The sequence below is a fragment of the Sesamum indicum genome, linkage group LG4, assembly GCF_026168435.1.
Source record: "Sesamum indicum cultivar Baizhima isolate 11 linkage group LG4, ASM2616843v1, whole genome shotgun sequence".
Lineage (NCBI taxonomy): Eukaryota > Viridiplantae > Streptophyta > Magnoliopsida > Lamiales > Pedaliaceae > Sesamum > Sesamum indicum.
In genome coordinates, this window is record NC_142660.1 from 16,435,742 (window position 1) to 16,453,245 (window position 17,504).

General features: G+C 35.9%; 1 protein-coding gene across 1 annotated transcript; it reads right to left on the reverse strand.

Annotated features, from left to right (window-relative positions):
* Nucleotides 1-15,254: 15,254 nt before the first annotated feature.
* On the reverse strand, nucleotides 15,255-17,183 carry LOC105160949 (protein phosphatase 2C 37). Its single transcript, XM_011078490.3, has 4 exons — nucleotides 16,513-17,183; nucleotides 16,104-16,421; nucleotides 15,884-15,989; nucleotides 15,255-15,786 (listed from the first exon to the last, which is right to left on the reverse strand). The coding sequence occupies exons 1-4, from the start codon at nucleotides 17,017-17,019 to the stop codon at nucleotides 15,470-15,472; spliced, it is 1,248 nt and encodes a 415-aa protein (XP_011076792.2). The 5' UTR covers nucleotides 17,020-17,183; the 3' UTR covers nucleotides 15,255-15,469.
* Between the last annotated feature and the right edge of the window lie 321 nt (nucleotides 17,184-17,504).

Consider the following 17,504-nt stretch of genomic DNA (forward strand, 5'->3'; position numbering starts at 1 on the left):
CTTGATTTTAATAATTTTTTTTACATTTTCATCCCTCTAAAAAGTAAATAATTTTGTTCTTAAATATATTTATTTAAATATCAAAAATACAAAAAAATGTAGATACTCTTTATAAAATATTAATTTAAATGGATAATTACACTCTCCTCCTCTGAGGTTTGGTGTAATTACACATAAATACCTTGTAGTTTGAAAAATTACATCTAGCACCCCTAAAGTTTGCATCTATTTAATAAACAAGTCCCTTCATTAATCAAAATTCACCAAATTTGTTGATATTAGCAAACAAAATACGATAAAAATTTATATTTACCCTCGATTGATTTATTACGGACTTATTACAGGTCAAATAAATATTTTTATGATCAAATTACCCTTATACATCTTCACACATTAATGCATGTGAGAAGGTATATTTTCACTGTTATAAGGGTAGTTTAGTTTGAAAAAAAAAATTTAACTGCAATGAGTCAGTAATAAGTCAATTGAGGGTAAATATCAATTTTCATTCATTTTCTTCGTTAAGATATATAAATTCAGTGAATTTTGACTCACGAGGGACTTATTTATTAGATGAAAACAAACCTCAAGGATGCTATATTTAATTTCTCAAATATAGAGATCTATATGTAATTACGCCAAATCTCAAGGGAGGGGGAATGTAATTATCCCTAATTTAGATTAAAAAATTCAATTAAAATCATTATACAAAAAACAATATACTAAGTTTATATTTTTAAAATTTAAATATTTATATCAATGTAAATACTAATGAACAATATTAATAATACTTTATTAATTCATTTAAATGAATACTTAATTTAAATATATTTTAATAAATTATTTACTATAAATGATATTTATATTTAAATTACTAGTATATGTATTTACAATAAAAATTTTAATATTTTCTTTCATTGTTTTTAAATTTTAAAAAAATAATTTTTCTTATTATTTTAAAACATTGTTTTTTCTATATAAAATTTTTTAATTTATATTAAAACAAAAAAAAAGGGCGACGCCAATGGTCCATGAGCAACTGCTGCATCACGGTCACCCAGATCATCCATGGGCGACCACAACATGGCGATCACCCAAATTTCCCTGGGCGACGACGGTTGGGGGGCGAGGTAGCTGGCACGAGGGGGTTGGGGTGTGCAGCGAGTAGAGGAGGGAGGGGGAGGGGGAGGATTTAATTTTTTTAATTTTTATAAATAATATTTTAGATTTTATATTTTATAATTATAAATAATATATATCAAAATTGATTAAATCTTAACCTTTAATAATTTAAAATCTAAAAGTTGAGATGGATTGATCAAATTCTGCTATTATGCAATAAATAAAGATCCAACAGTCATGAAGATAAGAAATAATATATAATAGATTAAGGCATAACGGTCTTTTGATATAAAGAATTAACGCCGTTAACTTTAATTAACAGTGAGGGGCAAGTGTGTTATATTTAAGAAAATAGAGGGGTTATTTTGTCTATTTTTAAAATATAAAAAAAAATTAACTGAATTTTGAAAACACAAGTAGTAATATATAATTTGGCCTAATTTTAGTCACCTTTCCACCAATTTTCACTATTCTTTTAGCTTATTTTATGGGAAATGAGACTTATCTCCCTGTTTTCACCTTTATGTAATTTTTCCCTTTTACTTGACGTAAAGTAAAGTTGCTGAAATGACTTGGTAAACCTGAATTAAATGATTGAATTTGTAATTAATAAGCAAAAAGCAGCAAATAAAAGATGAATGTGTTGCACTACATGATCAAAGACATCATTGCATTACCATTCCTCCCAACATTCTGCTACAGATTGATATCCCATTCAAATACATAAGAAACAAAATTTACAATACATTGCTATATTACAAGCCATTCATATCCCATGTCTTTTAATTACAAGCCATTCCATCCTAAAACATGTCCTGTTTTAAATTATCATATTTATTGATAAGAGAAATTGAGAGTATCTCAGTAAATATCTTTTAAAGAAACAAGGAAAAACATAAAATACATTGGATAAAATGTGCAACAATAAAAAAGAGGAGAGAAATGAGATTTTGCAACCTTCAAGCGTTTATCTTTGCCGAAAGGTTGGAGGATTATGATGCATCCAGAACTTCTGCTCATCCGCATGTTGAAAGCTCGCTCGACACTACTCAAACAATTACATTATGGGGTAATTATATTTATACATCTTGAGTTACAGTCTGTTTACACAAACCATGTCTATCTTTTAGATAATTACATATATACCCATCAAAAGATATATGTTACTTATACAAATCACCCCTTATGTTTTTGAAAAATTACATCTAATAACTTTAGCATCATTACACAAACTACCCATATCTTTTTGTTGTCAGTGGTAGTTTTTGTAATTATAAAAAAATAGGAATAGTTTGTGTAAACAGATCATAGATCAGGAGTGTAAATATCCCTTACTTTCTTAATGCTAAGAGAAGAAGCAATGCATCTTTGACGCAGAACAAACTACTTGAAGGTAGACATATTGTTGGGGGTGGGTTTCTAATGGCAAATTGGTGACAGTCGAAGTCTGAAGATTTGGGGTGATAAAAGGCTTCCAAGACCAAACACTTTCCACCTGATCACTTGGAGGCACACCCTCTGGCTAGATACTTAGGTGATGGAGTTAATTCACTGGGAGCATGATACTTGGAACTCTGAACTGATTGACCAGTTGTTTTTGAAAGAAGATGAAAAATTGATCAAGTTTTTCCCTCTTAGTAAATTCACTTGAATAGATTCCTAGGTTTGGCATTATAGTAAACATGGTTTCTTCATTGTTAAATTAGCTAAAAATTTCTTGTTTGAACCAAGTTTGGTTGAACCAAATCAATCACAGAGAAAGTATATAACACTTTGTAAGAACCTATTAGGCCTTTCGTAAATATGTCAGCTAGTTGACATTTGGAAGGCACATGTCTAGGAGCTAAAATGTCTTCTTTGTATTTGTCTCGCACTAGGTGGCAATCAATTTCCAAATGTTTTGTACGCTCGTGGAACAGTGGATTAGCCATTATGTGGAGTGTTGCTTGATGGTCAAAAAAGAAAGGGATAAGTGTAGCAACCTGGAGCTGAAAATCAAGCAACAAGTTGATATCCATGTGACCTCACACGTGTGGTCCCCATACTTCTATACTCTACTTCAGCTGACGATCTAGACACTGTATTTTGCTTCTTCGTCTTCCATGAAATCAAGGTTGAACCTAGGAAGATGCAATATCCAATAAATGAACGTCTACTGTCTACACAAGAGCCCCAGTCTGCATCACAATATGTAACCAATTCTTTAGTGGTTGTGGCTGGAAAAAACAGCCCCTTTGCATAGGTTCTCTTAAAGTAATGATAGAGGTGAATTGCAGCGTCTCAGTGCTGGTGACAGGGCTGGTTTAAGAATTGGCTGAGCTGTTGGGATGCATAAGAAATGTCTGGTCTAGAAAATCCCAAATACAGCAAGCGACCAATAAGTCTCCTTTAGGTTTCTGGATTTGGAAGTGCATTTCCTGCTTGTGAGGTAAATTTGAGGCTTGCAAGTAATAGGACGATGGCTGATTTAGCTGTTTCAAGCTTGTATCTTGAATTAAGTCCTCGATGTACTTGGACTAGGTGATGGCAATGCCTTGTGGAGATCTAGCTATTTCAAGTCCCAAGAAGTATTTGGCTACTCCAAGATCTTTAATAGTGAGGATTATGTAGGTATTGTTTGACCTCCGTAATTGATGTTTAGAGGCTCCTGCAATGAGGATATCATCAACATACAACAAGAACACTAACAAACCTGTATTAGTGGACTTGGTGAACAAACAATGATCATGCTTGGACTGCAAGAACTCAAAAGCTGCAATTTTGTTACTGAATTCTACATTTCATTGTTTGGATGCTTGCTTTAAACCATAAAGTGCTCTATTGAGTTTACAAACACATCTATCTGACACTAAAATTCTGGTGCTGTCATGAACACTTCTTTATCCAGGTAACTAAAATCAACTAAGAGCTAATTATCAAATTAGTAAATATTTTTCTAACTAAATTCGTTGATAAACCAAATCAACAGTAAATTATACTCCTTAGAAAAATTATGTTGTTTTTAACGACACCATTTGTTATAATAAAAATATTCTATACAAAAAACCTCTTTCTATATAGGGGAAAACTGCATACTACCTCCATGTGACATAAGTAAGTCCAAAATACCTCCTAATAAAAAAAAAATATTTCAAATTATCTCCCTTGAGATAAAGCAATTTCCCTTTAAAGTGATGTATGTAGTGCACTTGGCCCTCTTGTGAGTGGGCATAGTTTTTTCTTCAAAAAATATCTTTTTTTATATAATATATTTTTCTAATTTATAATATACATAAATATTTATTAAAAAATAAATATACTATTTTTAATAATATATACATTTTTATTTAAACAAAAAACAAAAGAAACAACCCCTTACCCACCCACCCCCAAACTAGCCACTCCATCCCCTTCCCCCCTCCAGCCCACCTCCGTCGCTGTGCTCCACGCCACCGTCCTCCTTCTACTCCCTCTCCCTCTGCCCTCTGCCCTCTCCCCCTATACCTGTCCCTCCCTCTCCCCTTCCCCCTCATCGTCGCCTTCCCTCCTCATCGCTGCGCCCCTATCCCCTTTCCCTCCTCCGTTGCCTCCCCTCTCCCCCTCCCCGTCGCCGCGCCCCTCTCCCCTTTTTCCCCCTCCGTAACCTCCCCTTTCACCTCTCTCGGCCGCCTCTATCCCTCCCTCTTCCCTTCCACGTCGTCGTGGCCGTCACCTCCCCTCCCCCTCCTTTTGTCCTTCCGCGTTCCTCCCACCTCCTCGTCACTCGCATCCCCCTTCCTTCTCTGCGCCATCTCCGTAGCCAGCCCCTCCCCCTCGCTCGTCCCCGCCGCCCTCCCCCATCTACTGCCCTCACCACCGTTGATCTCTCTCTATATATAACTATTAATTATATGTAATATATATTCTTTTATAGATATCCATTTATACTGTTTAAATTTATATTTTTTTTTTACATATTAACCGTCGATTGAAATAAATAAAAAATTTGAGTTGTAGGTTTATTAGTTCAATTTGAACTTCAGATTCAAATCAAATCCAACGGTTATTAAATAACTCTATAAATATAATTTTATAATTAAAAATTGAAAAAAATGTGTTAATTACACGAACTCGCGTGGGGTGTAATTACTCTTTTTTTTTTTTTTTTACAAGAAGATAATTACTATTTTTTTCAAAAAAAATAATTTACTAGCTTATTTGCATTTAACACCTTTCTATAGATGAAAAGGCATTCATTCAGACAAAGTAGGTATCATATCCATCATCTAAGTTGATGTTTCCTATGATAATGTCTTCAATTGATTTAAGTAGTACCAAACTGGAAAATAGAAAGTGAGGGGGCTCACTTGACCAAATTTGAACTTCGAGCCCCACAATCTCCAACACAAACTAAAATATGATGTTTATTAATTATAAGGGTGCAATATTGATCCGGGTCGAATTATTCGATCTCCTGAGACGATCTCACCGCAGATGAACTAACTCTTCCGAACCAGATTTTGGGCTCCCTGAGAATAAAACACGAACCGTGAGCTCGTCGGGCACATCCCCGACAATGACCCTCCGACGCTCAAATTAGGTTGATCGAGAGAAATGCTTGCGATCTCAAAGTTTGAGCTCAATTAATGCATAACAATTACCTCATTTATGGCGTATCGGGGTCTATTTATAGAACACACCTGTACGTAAAGTACTGGGCACGTAGCCGTATCTTATCGGCGTGTGTTCTGATCAAACGGCTGTCATTGTCCGGGTCTTCAGTCAGTCTGTGCGATCCGGGTCGGGTCCTTCGCGACCCGCCCGCTATAAAACACGCGGATCCTGATCGCGCAATGACTAAAATACCCTTAATGAGGGTTAATTTGGTCTTTCTCCCAGGGGTAACATGCGTATACCCATCAAATATATTCAAGCACTTATCAACTTTTTTGTTAAATAAAAAGGGTGTTCGAACAATTTCTTTTAAAATATTAAATAAGATGTTGAATTATTTTGAAATTATATTTTTAATGTGTTTGGATGAAATACGGTGTTAAAGCGACGTACGGGTATTTGGCATAAATAAATTGGTAAAAAATGACAAAAAAAAAACATGATACTATTAGGATCAAATAAGTAGCTATTTCTTAATACATTCGGTATCTAAATTTTTTTAAAATACTTTCATAAATATTACGTATTAGTTTGACTCTAAATAAAAAACTAAAAGATAATTCCTTTTACAAAATTATAAAAATTAAAGAATTATTACCTGAACTTTTGCATCAAAATAATGTATTTGGTAAAATACACTTTCTCCTCTTAAATTATAGACCGTGTAACAGTTATCTTTTGAACCCAACCTATACACTTCCTCAAATTGATAATGAAAGAAACATAGTACAAAAAAATTGAATTCAAGACAGAAAATTGGCTGGTCTGAATGGGTTTTGCACAAGTACTTGTAAGGAGGCAAATTAATTCTATTTATAGAGTGTAGACAAGGGTATTTTCATTTGACAAAGTCTCAACGGCTCTTTAACAGCTATAAAATACATGCTAGCATTCCATGGCCATGTCACCATAATTTGAAATGAGTTTTTGAAATTGTAACGGTGAAAGTTGTTAATCGTTAATTTAAAAGGGTAAAGCGTACAGATAGGAAGTTTAGGGGGTAACTGTTAAATGATCTATAATTCAAGGAGGAAAAGTGAATTTTACCCTAATATATATGAACGTCTATGCTAATTAGATTTCAACACATAAAGATATATAATTAATATTTTCTTTGTTAATTGCTATCACTATTGTTAGCCATATAATTGTCCTCTTGAATATTGAGGAAGGGTTAAATTATATTTTGTCATTCAAATTTTGCTTGTTTTTACACTTTGATGCGTGCGATTTTAGGATGGGTACAACAGTCTTGGATCTCGATGATGGACTTTGGCTGATTGAACAAAAGAATTTGAGAAATGGGACCTGCAAAAATAAAGCATTGACACACTGACGCTCACGTTAGTTCCGAACTTAGGAATAAATAAATATGAAAGTAAATCTTAATGAGAAACTGAAATAAAAGTAAGAAAATAAGCAAGATGTAGCGAAAGCACGAGTTGAAAGTTGCAGAAAAATGGCGAGAGAAATTCCAAATCCTTGAAAGAGGTTCCGTAGAGTGGGGCTGCCTATATTTATAGAAAATGAGCCTCTCCTCACAGGAACTCTTGGGGGAGCTATGTGTCCAAGAAAGAAGGCGAAATTCTGGGGATTAGGTACGACTATATCTCCTCCTTGACTTGAACAACACGTCTTTGGTTGGAGGACCCCCTCTATACGAAGACTCTTGCTCTGCAAGGAGTCCCTTCAGGTCCAGGAGTTCAACTTTTTGAGGGTGCCTTCTTGGACTGACCTTAGAAGGGTCCAGCAGGCTTCATAGCAGGCCTCCTTCTTGGGTTATTCTGGACTTACTTGATGCACTGGGCTAGCCAGGCGTACTGGGCCTTCCTCATGGATGGTTCTAATGTAGTGGGTTGTCTTCATCATGGGCTGATGGGCATGATTTGGGCCTAAAATCTCTTCTTAGGCCAAATATTTTTTGGGTCATGCCCATCACACTTTATTATTTAAATTTTTTTGTGTCAATTTATAATCTCAACTTTATAAAATTTGCATTTTATCATATGTGATCATTTTCTGATCTAACTTTCTATCAAAAGAACATCACTTGTCGTGTATATGTGATATTTAAAGGCAATGCAATGATATTTTTTGGTATGTGCACCTTATGTGATGTGTTTCCAGCAGAATAATCGATTGAAAAATAATCATATATGGCAAGTGAAAATTTCACATAGTTGATATGATAAGCTGATACAAAAAAAAAAAAAAAAAAAAGATGACAAAGTATAAAAATTGACATAGTTCGAATGATAAAATATAACTTAACCTAGACAAAATAATAAAGACATTTTTCTATTATGGAATATTAATCTTATTAAGCTCTTAAGATGTTTTAAAAAGTTAGATGGAGTTAACTTTTTCTTAAAAAAATTATAAGATCCAAAATATTAAATATTGTGTTTTGAAATCTCATTAGTTCTTAAAAAAAATTGTCAAATATCTCATAAGATATTTTGAAAAGCTTATAAGTTCACCCTGTAAGTTAAACAAGAGTTTGTGATTTACTACTTATGCTTTTGAATCATTTAAACTAAATTTAGAGATAATTACATCGTTCTCCCCTGAGGTTTAGTAAAATTACAAGTAGATCTCCTATGGTTTTAAAAATGATATCTAGTACCCCTAACATTATTTTTGCCTAACAAATAGATCCCCCATTATTCAAGATTCACCGAATTTGACGATATTAATAAAATGTTTCAATGAAAAATCCATCTGTACACCCGATTGATTTATTACTGACTTTTGCAGATCAAATAAATATTTTTTTAACCAAACTATCCGTATACATCATCAGACGTTGATGCATACGAGGAGATTTATCATCGCCCTTATAAGGATAGTTTGATCAAAAGCAGATTTCTTTGAGCTCAATAAGTCAATATTAAGTCAATTAGAGAGAAATTAATATGAAATATTTATTCAATTTTTTTTCTAATATCACCATGGTCGGTGAATTTTGCCTAATGGGAGTGATATATTTATTAGACGTAAATAAATATTAGGAGTACTAGATGTAATTTTTTTAAACCACATAAATCTATATGTAATTATATCAAATCTCGAGGGAAGGTGACAGTGTAATCATCCCTTAAAATTATAAGTTTCTCTCTACCAACATTTACATGTTATTGATAAAATTATAAATCTTAATTTTTTTCTCCCAATGCTCAAACTTCAACTTTTTGCTACTTTCACTTCTCTTTCGAACATTCGTACTTTCACAACAACTAAAAATTACAATTTTTTTCTACCACGAAGACAAAAAATTTTCGCAAACCAATCAAGTTGTATCGATTTGTAGAATTAAGTTATTTTGGAGTAAATATGGGATTACCCACAATGAGCAAGGTACACGCCTTGCATCTCTTAGCTGAAAGTCCACAAAACATGTCATTTTCAGAACAATACCGAGAAAGTCATGATTATAACCCTTTGATGCTTAAGTTAGGTAGATTATAAGAGCAAAGTGTATAAAGGTCGTAAAGTGCTAGGATAACAAAAGTTATACCCTGCTGTACCGAAGACAACTATTTATAAATTTTTCCTGAGTATACAATTCCGCATAAATCACATGTACTAAAATAATCAAATAATCAAAATTGGTCCATACAAAATAAGATTTTGGATACTCCAAAACCGGATTATAGAGACCCTAAATAGGTCCAACATTTATCTAAAATCATTAATGTGCTAGAATAGGTCTGGATCCGACATTCGTAAGATAAACCCCAATTTCGAGAGAGAGAAAAAAAATCAATAATGATTATCCTTAAGCTGTCGACGAGCATTGTTCTTTAATCATAATTAAGTAAGTTATCCTTGGCAAGCTATGTGTGATGTCGCGGCAGCTGGTGGTTGCGGGAGAATAATTTGTTCCAAAAGGTTGGGCTACCTAATTACACCTCTCCAACACAAACAATCCATATCATTTTTATTGTATGATTAAAGGATACACTACATCAGCTTTTTTTAATCAGATCTAATTACATAAATGTTCATTATTTTTCGTAGAATTGCTGGTAAATATTTTAAAATTGTAGTTGTAATTATAAGTGCACTCCCTATTCAGTGATATATAAAACTCATGATGTCTACCTGTAATTTTACAAAAAATACGAAACACTTGATTAAAAAGCAGCTTTCTAACTTTTTGCCTATAGTATGCAATTCATTATATTTAAATTTAAAAATTAATTCAGTATATCAGTATTCAGATTAATGAATGATCAGGTCAAAAAACAGTAAACTGTTATAGAAAAAAAAAATAGACATACACTTATATTTATAAAATCCAAACTCACAATTTTTTAATCATAACATCTCAACTTTACGAACTGACGAATAACAGGTCATTTAGCTTGAGACAATAAAAATATGGAATCATTCGACTCAGCATATATGGCAGAAAAGGTGTGCCGCTTGATTCCCGCAATGCAAAGTAGAAGTATAAGCATTTTTAATGTCTCAAAATTATTTGAATGGTATTGGATGCGTATCTGACACACGTAACAATTAAGAGCTCCATCTCTAAGTCTAATGATGTAGCTGTCGAACTAGCTATAAATACTTGTAATTGGGCACAATTCCTGTGCAAAATATAAAAAAGACAATATTATATTTTCAGTTTTGTAATTATAAATGGTTAGTATTTTGGACTTATAACTTATTTTATTTATACATTTAGTGTTCTATTTTTGATGAGTTTAATTCTGTACATCACGCATTTGTTTTTTTTTTTTTTTTTGATAAATTTAATAATGTGTTAGGGATTTTTCTGCTAACGATCTATAATTACAGGACTAAAAATGAGAATGATTTATGAATATTCAAATTTCCATTTTTATATGTTGAATACTATTTATTCAATAAATTTGATTGGTTAATATGAGTTGATTTTCCATTACGGATCTGTTCTAGTATAAAATGGATCAAAATTGTCAACACATGATTAAATTTTTCATAAAAGATTCAAATGTGAGATGTAGAGAATTAAATTTATTGAAAAAAAAAAACTAAATGTGTAAAGGGAATAAGTTACGGGACCAAAAATTTCAACGATTTATAGCTACAGGACCAAAAGTATAATTTTTCTTCAATAAAAAAAAAGTAATATTTGCATCTCTGGTTAGAATAGTATATTGATGAAGAAAAAGTAATTTGTTAATCAGAATAAGTGTATTTTTAAAATTAATTTATTAATCAAAATCAGTGTATTTTTAAAAATTATTTAGTTTCTAACTTCATATATTAATGGTCATAATAATGAATGAAATACAAAAGTGAGGAATTAAAAAAGTTCAAAAAGCTTTGAAACAGAAAAATAAAGTAAAAAAAATATCTTAATGACAGTAAGCAAGATCTAATTCAGGATAATTATTATATTAAGTATTTAGTTTGTAACTTTTAGTGTAAAATAGGTAGTTACTTTCATGTAGACCAAGAGGGGCAATTTAGTAAAATGATAATAAAACACGCCGAAAGCTTATTATGAGATCCAATAAAAACCCCATGGTAATAATTTTGGTTTGAGATAAAAGAGTTCGAAGATTTAGAACACAACAATTACTCACACAAAATCATACCTTATTATGGTGGTCTGAAATACATATATCGACAGAGCTCCAATCTGTACTTTTATAGATCCATGTGGTAGTATCTGAGCATTCAAAATCACGAGGACGTGCTTCGCAAGGCAGCTAAGAATGCTCGTTTTGGGTTTCCAGACTCTGAAGGAGGCAAGCGCTATAAATCCACGTGCAGCAGTCACACCTCGTTAGGAATAGCGATTCTCATTTCCAAGATAAAGTCAACCAAGATTTATGCCTTATTGATTGTCCAGGATATGTAAGGAATGTTGTATTCGCTTAGTTCAATCACCTATGTGATCAGCCTCTCGAAGGTATTGGGTTTGTCGAGAGTCTGTTTTAGCGGGTAAAACCTACAAGAGGTAAGAAAGAACTATAGCCTAAGTTTTCGAGTAGTGATGACCAAGGTAAAGGCTATTTTATCAATGGTTACCCTTCCGCTAATTTAGTATATTGCTAACATAGTAGATGGACATTTAGTGCCCCTCCTCCTCCCATATATACGAGGACCACCTAGGGGGTTGTCAATATGTGTGGGTAAAGAGTAGCTCATGGGAACGACTTAACTAAGAGGGGGATGCCTATCAATATTTTTTAAGATCTCCAAAGGAGCTTTGGCATTGCAATCCCCACTCCAACCTCTTTGCTTCTTTAATACATAGAAGAAGGACAAACTCTTTTCTGTGGATTTTGAGATAAATTGGTTTAGGACTGGTATTCTCCCAATGAGGCGTTGCACCTCATTGGTGTTAGAGGGAGCCTTCAAATCTAGTATCACCTTGATATTGAGGGGGTTTGCCTCAATACCCCTATTCGTGACCATGAAACCCAAGAACAACCCACCTTTTACTCCAAAAGTATACTTAGTCGAGTTGAGTTTTAGCTTGTACCTTCTTAGGACCTCGAATGTTCTTTGAGGTTAGTTACATAATCACTAGCTTTCTTACCTTTTATTGGAACATCATCCACGTATACTTTTATGTTCATCTATAGCTGGGGCCAGGAAAATCTTATCCACCAAGCATTGGTAGGTGGGCTTTGGCATTTTTGACCCCAATGGGAGTAGAACGTCCCTTCAGAGCTGATAAAGCTAATTAATCTCTTGTGGTCTTCAGGAGCAACATTATTTGGTCGTACCCCTAGGATCCATTCATCATGCTAAGAAGCTCACACCCAGAGATGGAGTCCACTAGTTCATCAATCCGTGGAAGTGAGTAGAAATCTGACATGTCCTATTGAGGTCCCTAAAGTCTATACACATAAGCCACTTATCTCCTAATTTAGGGACTAATGACACATTCTAGAGCCATTTTGGGGCATCCATGCAAATATGTCAACATTGCATTGGAGACATTGCACTAGTCCTTTTCTTATCCCTATTTCCAATTACGAGTAGTTTTCTCCGGTTCTCTAAGAATCAACTTAATGTTTAGTAATTCTTCTACATGTCCCCCTCAAGGGATAGCGCTTCTCCGAGCATCTTACAGATAATCTTTACGTAACATTTTTGAGCTTGTAACTAGTTCTCTTTTACTCCCCCTATTACCCCATGAACAGAGAAATTTATCTTCATATGAAATACAAATACCACCACTTAGAAGGTGTTGAATGTAGGCCTTCCTGATATCGCGCTATAAGTCAAAAGGATATCCACTACTAGAAACTTCATCATACATGTCCTCGTCCAAGCTTCCTCTCCGGGCGAGAAGGTTAGGGTTACCATTCCACAAGGGCAAACTAATTCTCCAACAAAGAGAGATGTCAATAGCCTCCAAGGGAATGCCCATGGATGTCAATCGGACTCCATAAACAAAGGAATGTCTAGCTAAATTTATAGTTTGCTAGCATAGGTGTAATAAATAGAGCATCACTATGAGCAATGCCAACCCAGGCCTCTCAGTGGGCCCAAATTTGATGATGGGGGGATCAACCATCGTCTCCACATCTAAGACATCCATGTGAATGCTCTTCTCTAACTCCCTTATCTGAGCTTTGCAAATCCTGTGAGAGTCTCACCCCAACAAGTCCTCTTGTAATCATACGAATGACCCCTTTCTAAGGGGGGTTAGATTCCTCAGAGCACCACTGTGCTGGGGGTTTATGCCCTTCTCACAATGGAGGTTCAGAATTGGCGTTCTCTTGTGACTTTCTTTTATAGTGTCGCACTTTTGATAAAGACCGGAGCCTTGTGTGTTTTCTCTACAGACGAGTTCCTACAGGTATCCATTTTAGATAAGTCTCTCTATCTCATTTTTCAAGTGTCTACACTCCTCCTTGGTCCGCTAGTATATATTGTGAAAAGGACAATATTTGTCAGATCGTGTCCGAGTAGGTCTATCCTTGTTCGTGTTCAGCATGCTATAATTCCTTTGTCTTCTACCACCATCAACGCTTGCGTCATGGGTGCGTTCAAGGGATTGTACAAGGGATACCCCCTCTGCAGGGGGGTTTTTTATCCAGAAACTCCATTTTTGGCTTCTTAGAGGATCCTTCCTCCTTGTGATCTTTCCTCTTCTCCCATCTAGGCTTCTTTCTATAAGCCTGGGCTTTCTCAATATTGATATGTTTCTCTACTCATGCCAAGAGGCTATCAAAGTCCAAAGTTGGTTTCTTAGTTAGTAATTTGGAGAAATCTCCATCCACCAATCCCTGGGAGAAGGTTTTGGCCCGTACCATTAGAGTAGCTGAGGGATCTCCTTGGTTGCAGCATTATAGTGTTGAAGGTGGCTCCTTTGGGACTCTAACTCCTTCTGTTGGACTGTGAAGATGCCCAAAGCTATCTTTTGGTGTCACTTGTTGCTAGCAAATTGATATAATAAGAAAAAAGTGAAACTCTCAAAAGGTTTTGATCGAACCATAGGTAGTTGGTCGAACCACTGCTGGGTTGCGCGGGCAACATGGTGATGAATACTCGACAATTGATTCTATCCATATAGAAGTGAAGGAGAGCCGTGTTCTCGAACCGAGACAGATGCTCTTGGGAATAATTTATTTTACCTCCTTGTGTTTTCTTAAAATAGAAAAAACCCCCTGTGTTTCGAAAATAAACTAAAACAAGCCTTGTGATTTGTAAAACTTAACCAAAAACATCCCTTATATTAATAATTGATGGAAGGTGCATTAGACGCTCTCATTTTGCATTTTGGAGTTTTTTCACCTACTTTTGACCTCAATCTCGAGTGTTTTGGATTAAAATGCCCTTATAGTCTCTATATATTTGACTTGGACATTTTTGACGTGTTTTGAGTGCCTCTTTTACATTTTTATCTATTTTAAAAATTCAATAATTTTAAAACATGTTTACTTAAAAGTACGAAAAAGAAAAGGTATAAAATGAAAAATTGAGACAATCATTAAATAAGTTCCAATTTTGAATCGGTTTGAAAGAATTAAAAATTAAGTCCAAATATAAATTTCACAAACATAAGCTTTATAATAAGAAATTCTTTTAAAAAATAATTATTTTATCAAATTATTATATATAATTCTTTAAAAAATTAATTATTTTTTGAATTATTATATATATAAATTAAAAAAATAATTATATACTTAGCATTGCTATTCAATTTTGAATGATTTTTTAAAATTTTAAATTAAAACCCAATTGGATTTTACTCTAAATTTAAAATTACCATTATTTTGACCATTCTAAAACTTCTTTTATCGCCCTACCATCAGGCCGATGGGATTTTTGGGGTGGGCGGGGAGTTTGAGAAAAAATTGCGATTAAACTACATTTGTTTTAGTTTTAATTAAACCAAGGGAAAATTTTGGTTGCTGAATTTTTGTGTAGTTAAACCTCATATATATATATATATATATATATATATATATATACTAATCAATAGTAGGACATCACAAGTACAGTTAAGAGAAAATTTTACACACGTGTAATAAAATTTGAAGTAGATATTAAAGTAGGCTCTATTTTCAATTTATTTACGCAAAAAACCAAAAGGAAAAATGTTGATACACGCCGCAGCTCGTATCACTATACACTTGATACAGTAAACCTCGACATCACCAGAGATTCAGCAGTTTGTAGAGTATGATTTCCCCATCAATCATCAAACCATCACCTGGATCACCTAAAAATATACATCTCTCATACAATTTCATTGTTATCTCCTCCTCAAATCCACCACCACAACACTGACATTGTCTGTGCTATGACGGGCCAGAGCCAGCTTCGTCAAGAGAATTGACGCGTCGGAGCATGCCCTGTCGGAGCTCTCTCCCGCCGCCGTCATGGGAGTTGACTCCGGCGACGGTGGCAACCGAGACTGAAGGCACATTCGCGCCACCCCACATGCGGTTTCGTTGGATACTACATCCCACAGCCCATCGCTTGCCAGTATCAGACACTCGTCCCCCGCCGTTCGCTCTGTGATCGTCACCTCCGGCTCCGATATGACGTAGGGTTTCAAGTAATTGTCGCCTGTAGTTAAGAAGGAACGCAATGAGAATTTAGAATTGTTATCTTATTATTCAAGAGAGGTGTTCGATTATGGAAAACTCGGTCAGGATTCACTTACCGATTGCACGAGACATGGCTAAGACTCCAAGAACTCTTGGCCCGTCCCAAAATATTACTCGTCCACCGGCTTCTTGTATTCGGTTAAGTTCGTCAGGCCTGTCAGGCTGCAGATGGAACAGAACCCGCAAAGATTTTCAGGTTTTAATTCGACAACAAATCGCTGCTTAAATATTTCAAATTTGTGCTACGATGAGCTTGATTTGGCAGTTAAAACCCACCTTGTGATCTACGGAAAGTGGAATCGCGACGCCGTTCCGGCAAAGAACGGCACGAGAATCCCCACAATTGGAGACGATGATCTTATTCGGGGCAAGCACAGCCACGATGGCTGTGGATCCGACGGCGTCGCACTGTGGGGTCTGCAGCTCGCACCGGCAGCTGGAGGTGGAGACGCCGGCGGCGCCTTCAGACCACTCCTTCACATCTTTATCCATCTTCGAGAAACTCAGAAACATCGCGCGCTCCCACGAAGAGTCGCCGTTTTCGCACTCGTTTTTCACTATTTCGTGCATCCTGTCCTTGCACCTGGTCGCCACCTGCAATCATACAATCGAAGTTGAATCAAATTTCCAACTCAGAAACTTCGTCAAGACCGAACCGAGTTCGAATTTCAATTTCATTGCTTACATGTGAGCAGCCATGGCCGTCGAAGACTCCGAAGAAATGCAACCCACCCGGAGAATTACAGTTCTGGCCGCAGAAAGAAGGGTGAATAGAAACTGCATCTTCCATGTCTCTCCTCCTCCCGCAAACAGAGGTCGACCCGAATTTCGGAAGATCTTGAACAGCACCACCCTCAGTTTCCGACCTCGGCACCGCCGTCAGCCCGAAAGCCTTCGTTTCGGGTCCCATCCCCCCACTAGGCAACTGATTCATTTCCCCTCCCTTTTCCTCAACTTCAAAGCTCTGAACTCCATTCATGCACTCTCTTGACGCCGGAGAAACCGTAACCACCGCCTCGATCTTCTGCCTCTTCCTCTTTCCGCCGCTCTCAAGTGGCGGCGCCACCGCAGAATCGGTGGGCACAAAATTAAACTGGTGGATTTCCATCCTCCTCCTGGCGGATTTCGAGTTGGGCTCAGGCGGGGTCGTCTCCGTCTCGCTAATATTCACTCCACAGCACATACCAGCCATTGCTATAATCGAAACAGAGCTTATCCCTCTTAACTTCTTTGGGAAACAGAAGATTTAAGCCCTATAATTTTCAATAACAAAACAAGAAACCCAGACCAAAAGGCAAGCCTTTTGTACTACCTATAATAGTTGATTGGGGGGGTGGGGTGGCGGGTTACGGGCGGCTGCCCGTCACCGTCTAGGTCAGGAAAGTGAAATGTACCCGACAGGCAACAGTTGTGTGACGTAGAAACACTGAATGTGAGAGCGAGATCTGGACCGTCCATTTGAGGTGGTGTTGGATCGTGCTCTTCACAAGACATACCACGTGTTGGGGAAGATTTATGAGGCAATACGTGGGCCAATGACAAACCAACACGGCGTCGTACAGATGGAGGGCCTTTGCTTTACTGACACGCAGTGCTTCAACTGGGTCCCGCCTTTGCCTGTTATTCGCTTTTTTCCGAAAAAAATTTGGGTGTGGGGGGGTGGGGTTGGAGGTCTTC

Coding starts and splice junctions, on each gene's coding strand:
- LOC105160949 (XM_011078490.3), bottom strand. CDS start 17,019: ATGGCTGGTATGTGCTGTGGAGTGAATATTAGCGAGACGGAGACGACC. Junction 16,422..16,512: donor ACGGCCATGGCTGCTCACAT/GTAAGCAATGAA, acceptor GTATGATTGCAG/GTGGCGACCAGGTGCAAGGA. Junction 15,990..16,103: donor CACTTTCCGTAGATCACAAG/GTGGGTTTTAAC, acceptor TTCCATCTGCAG/CCTGACAGGCCTGACGAACT.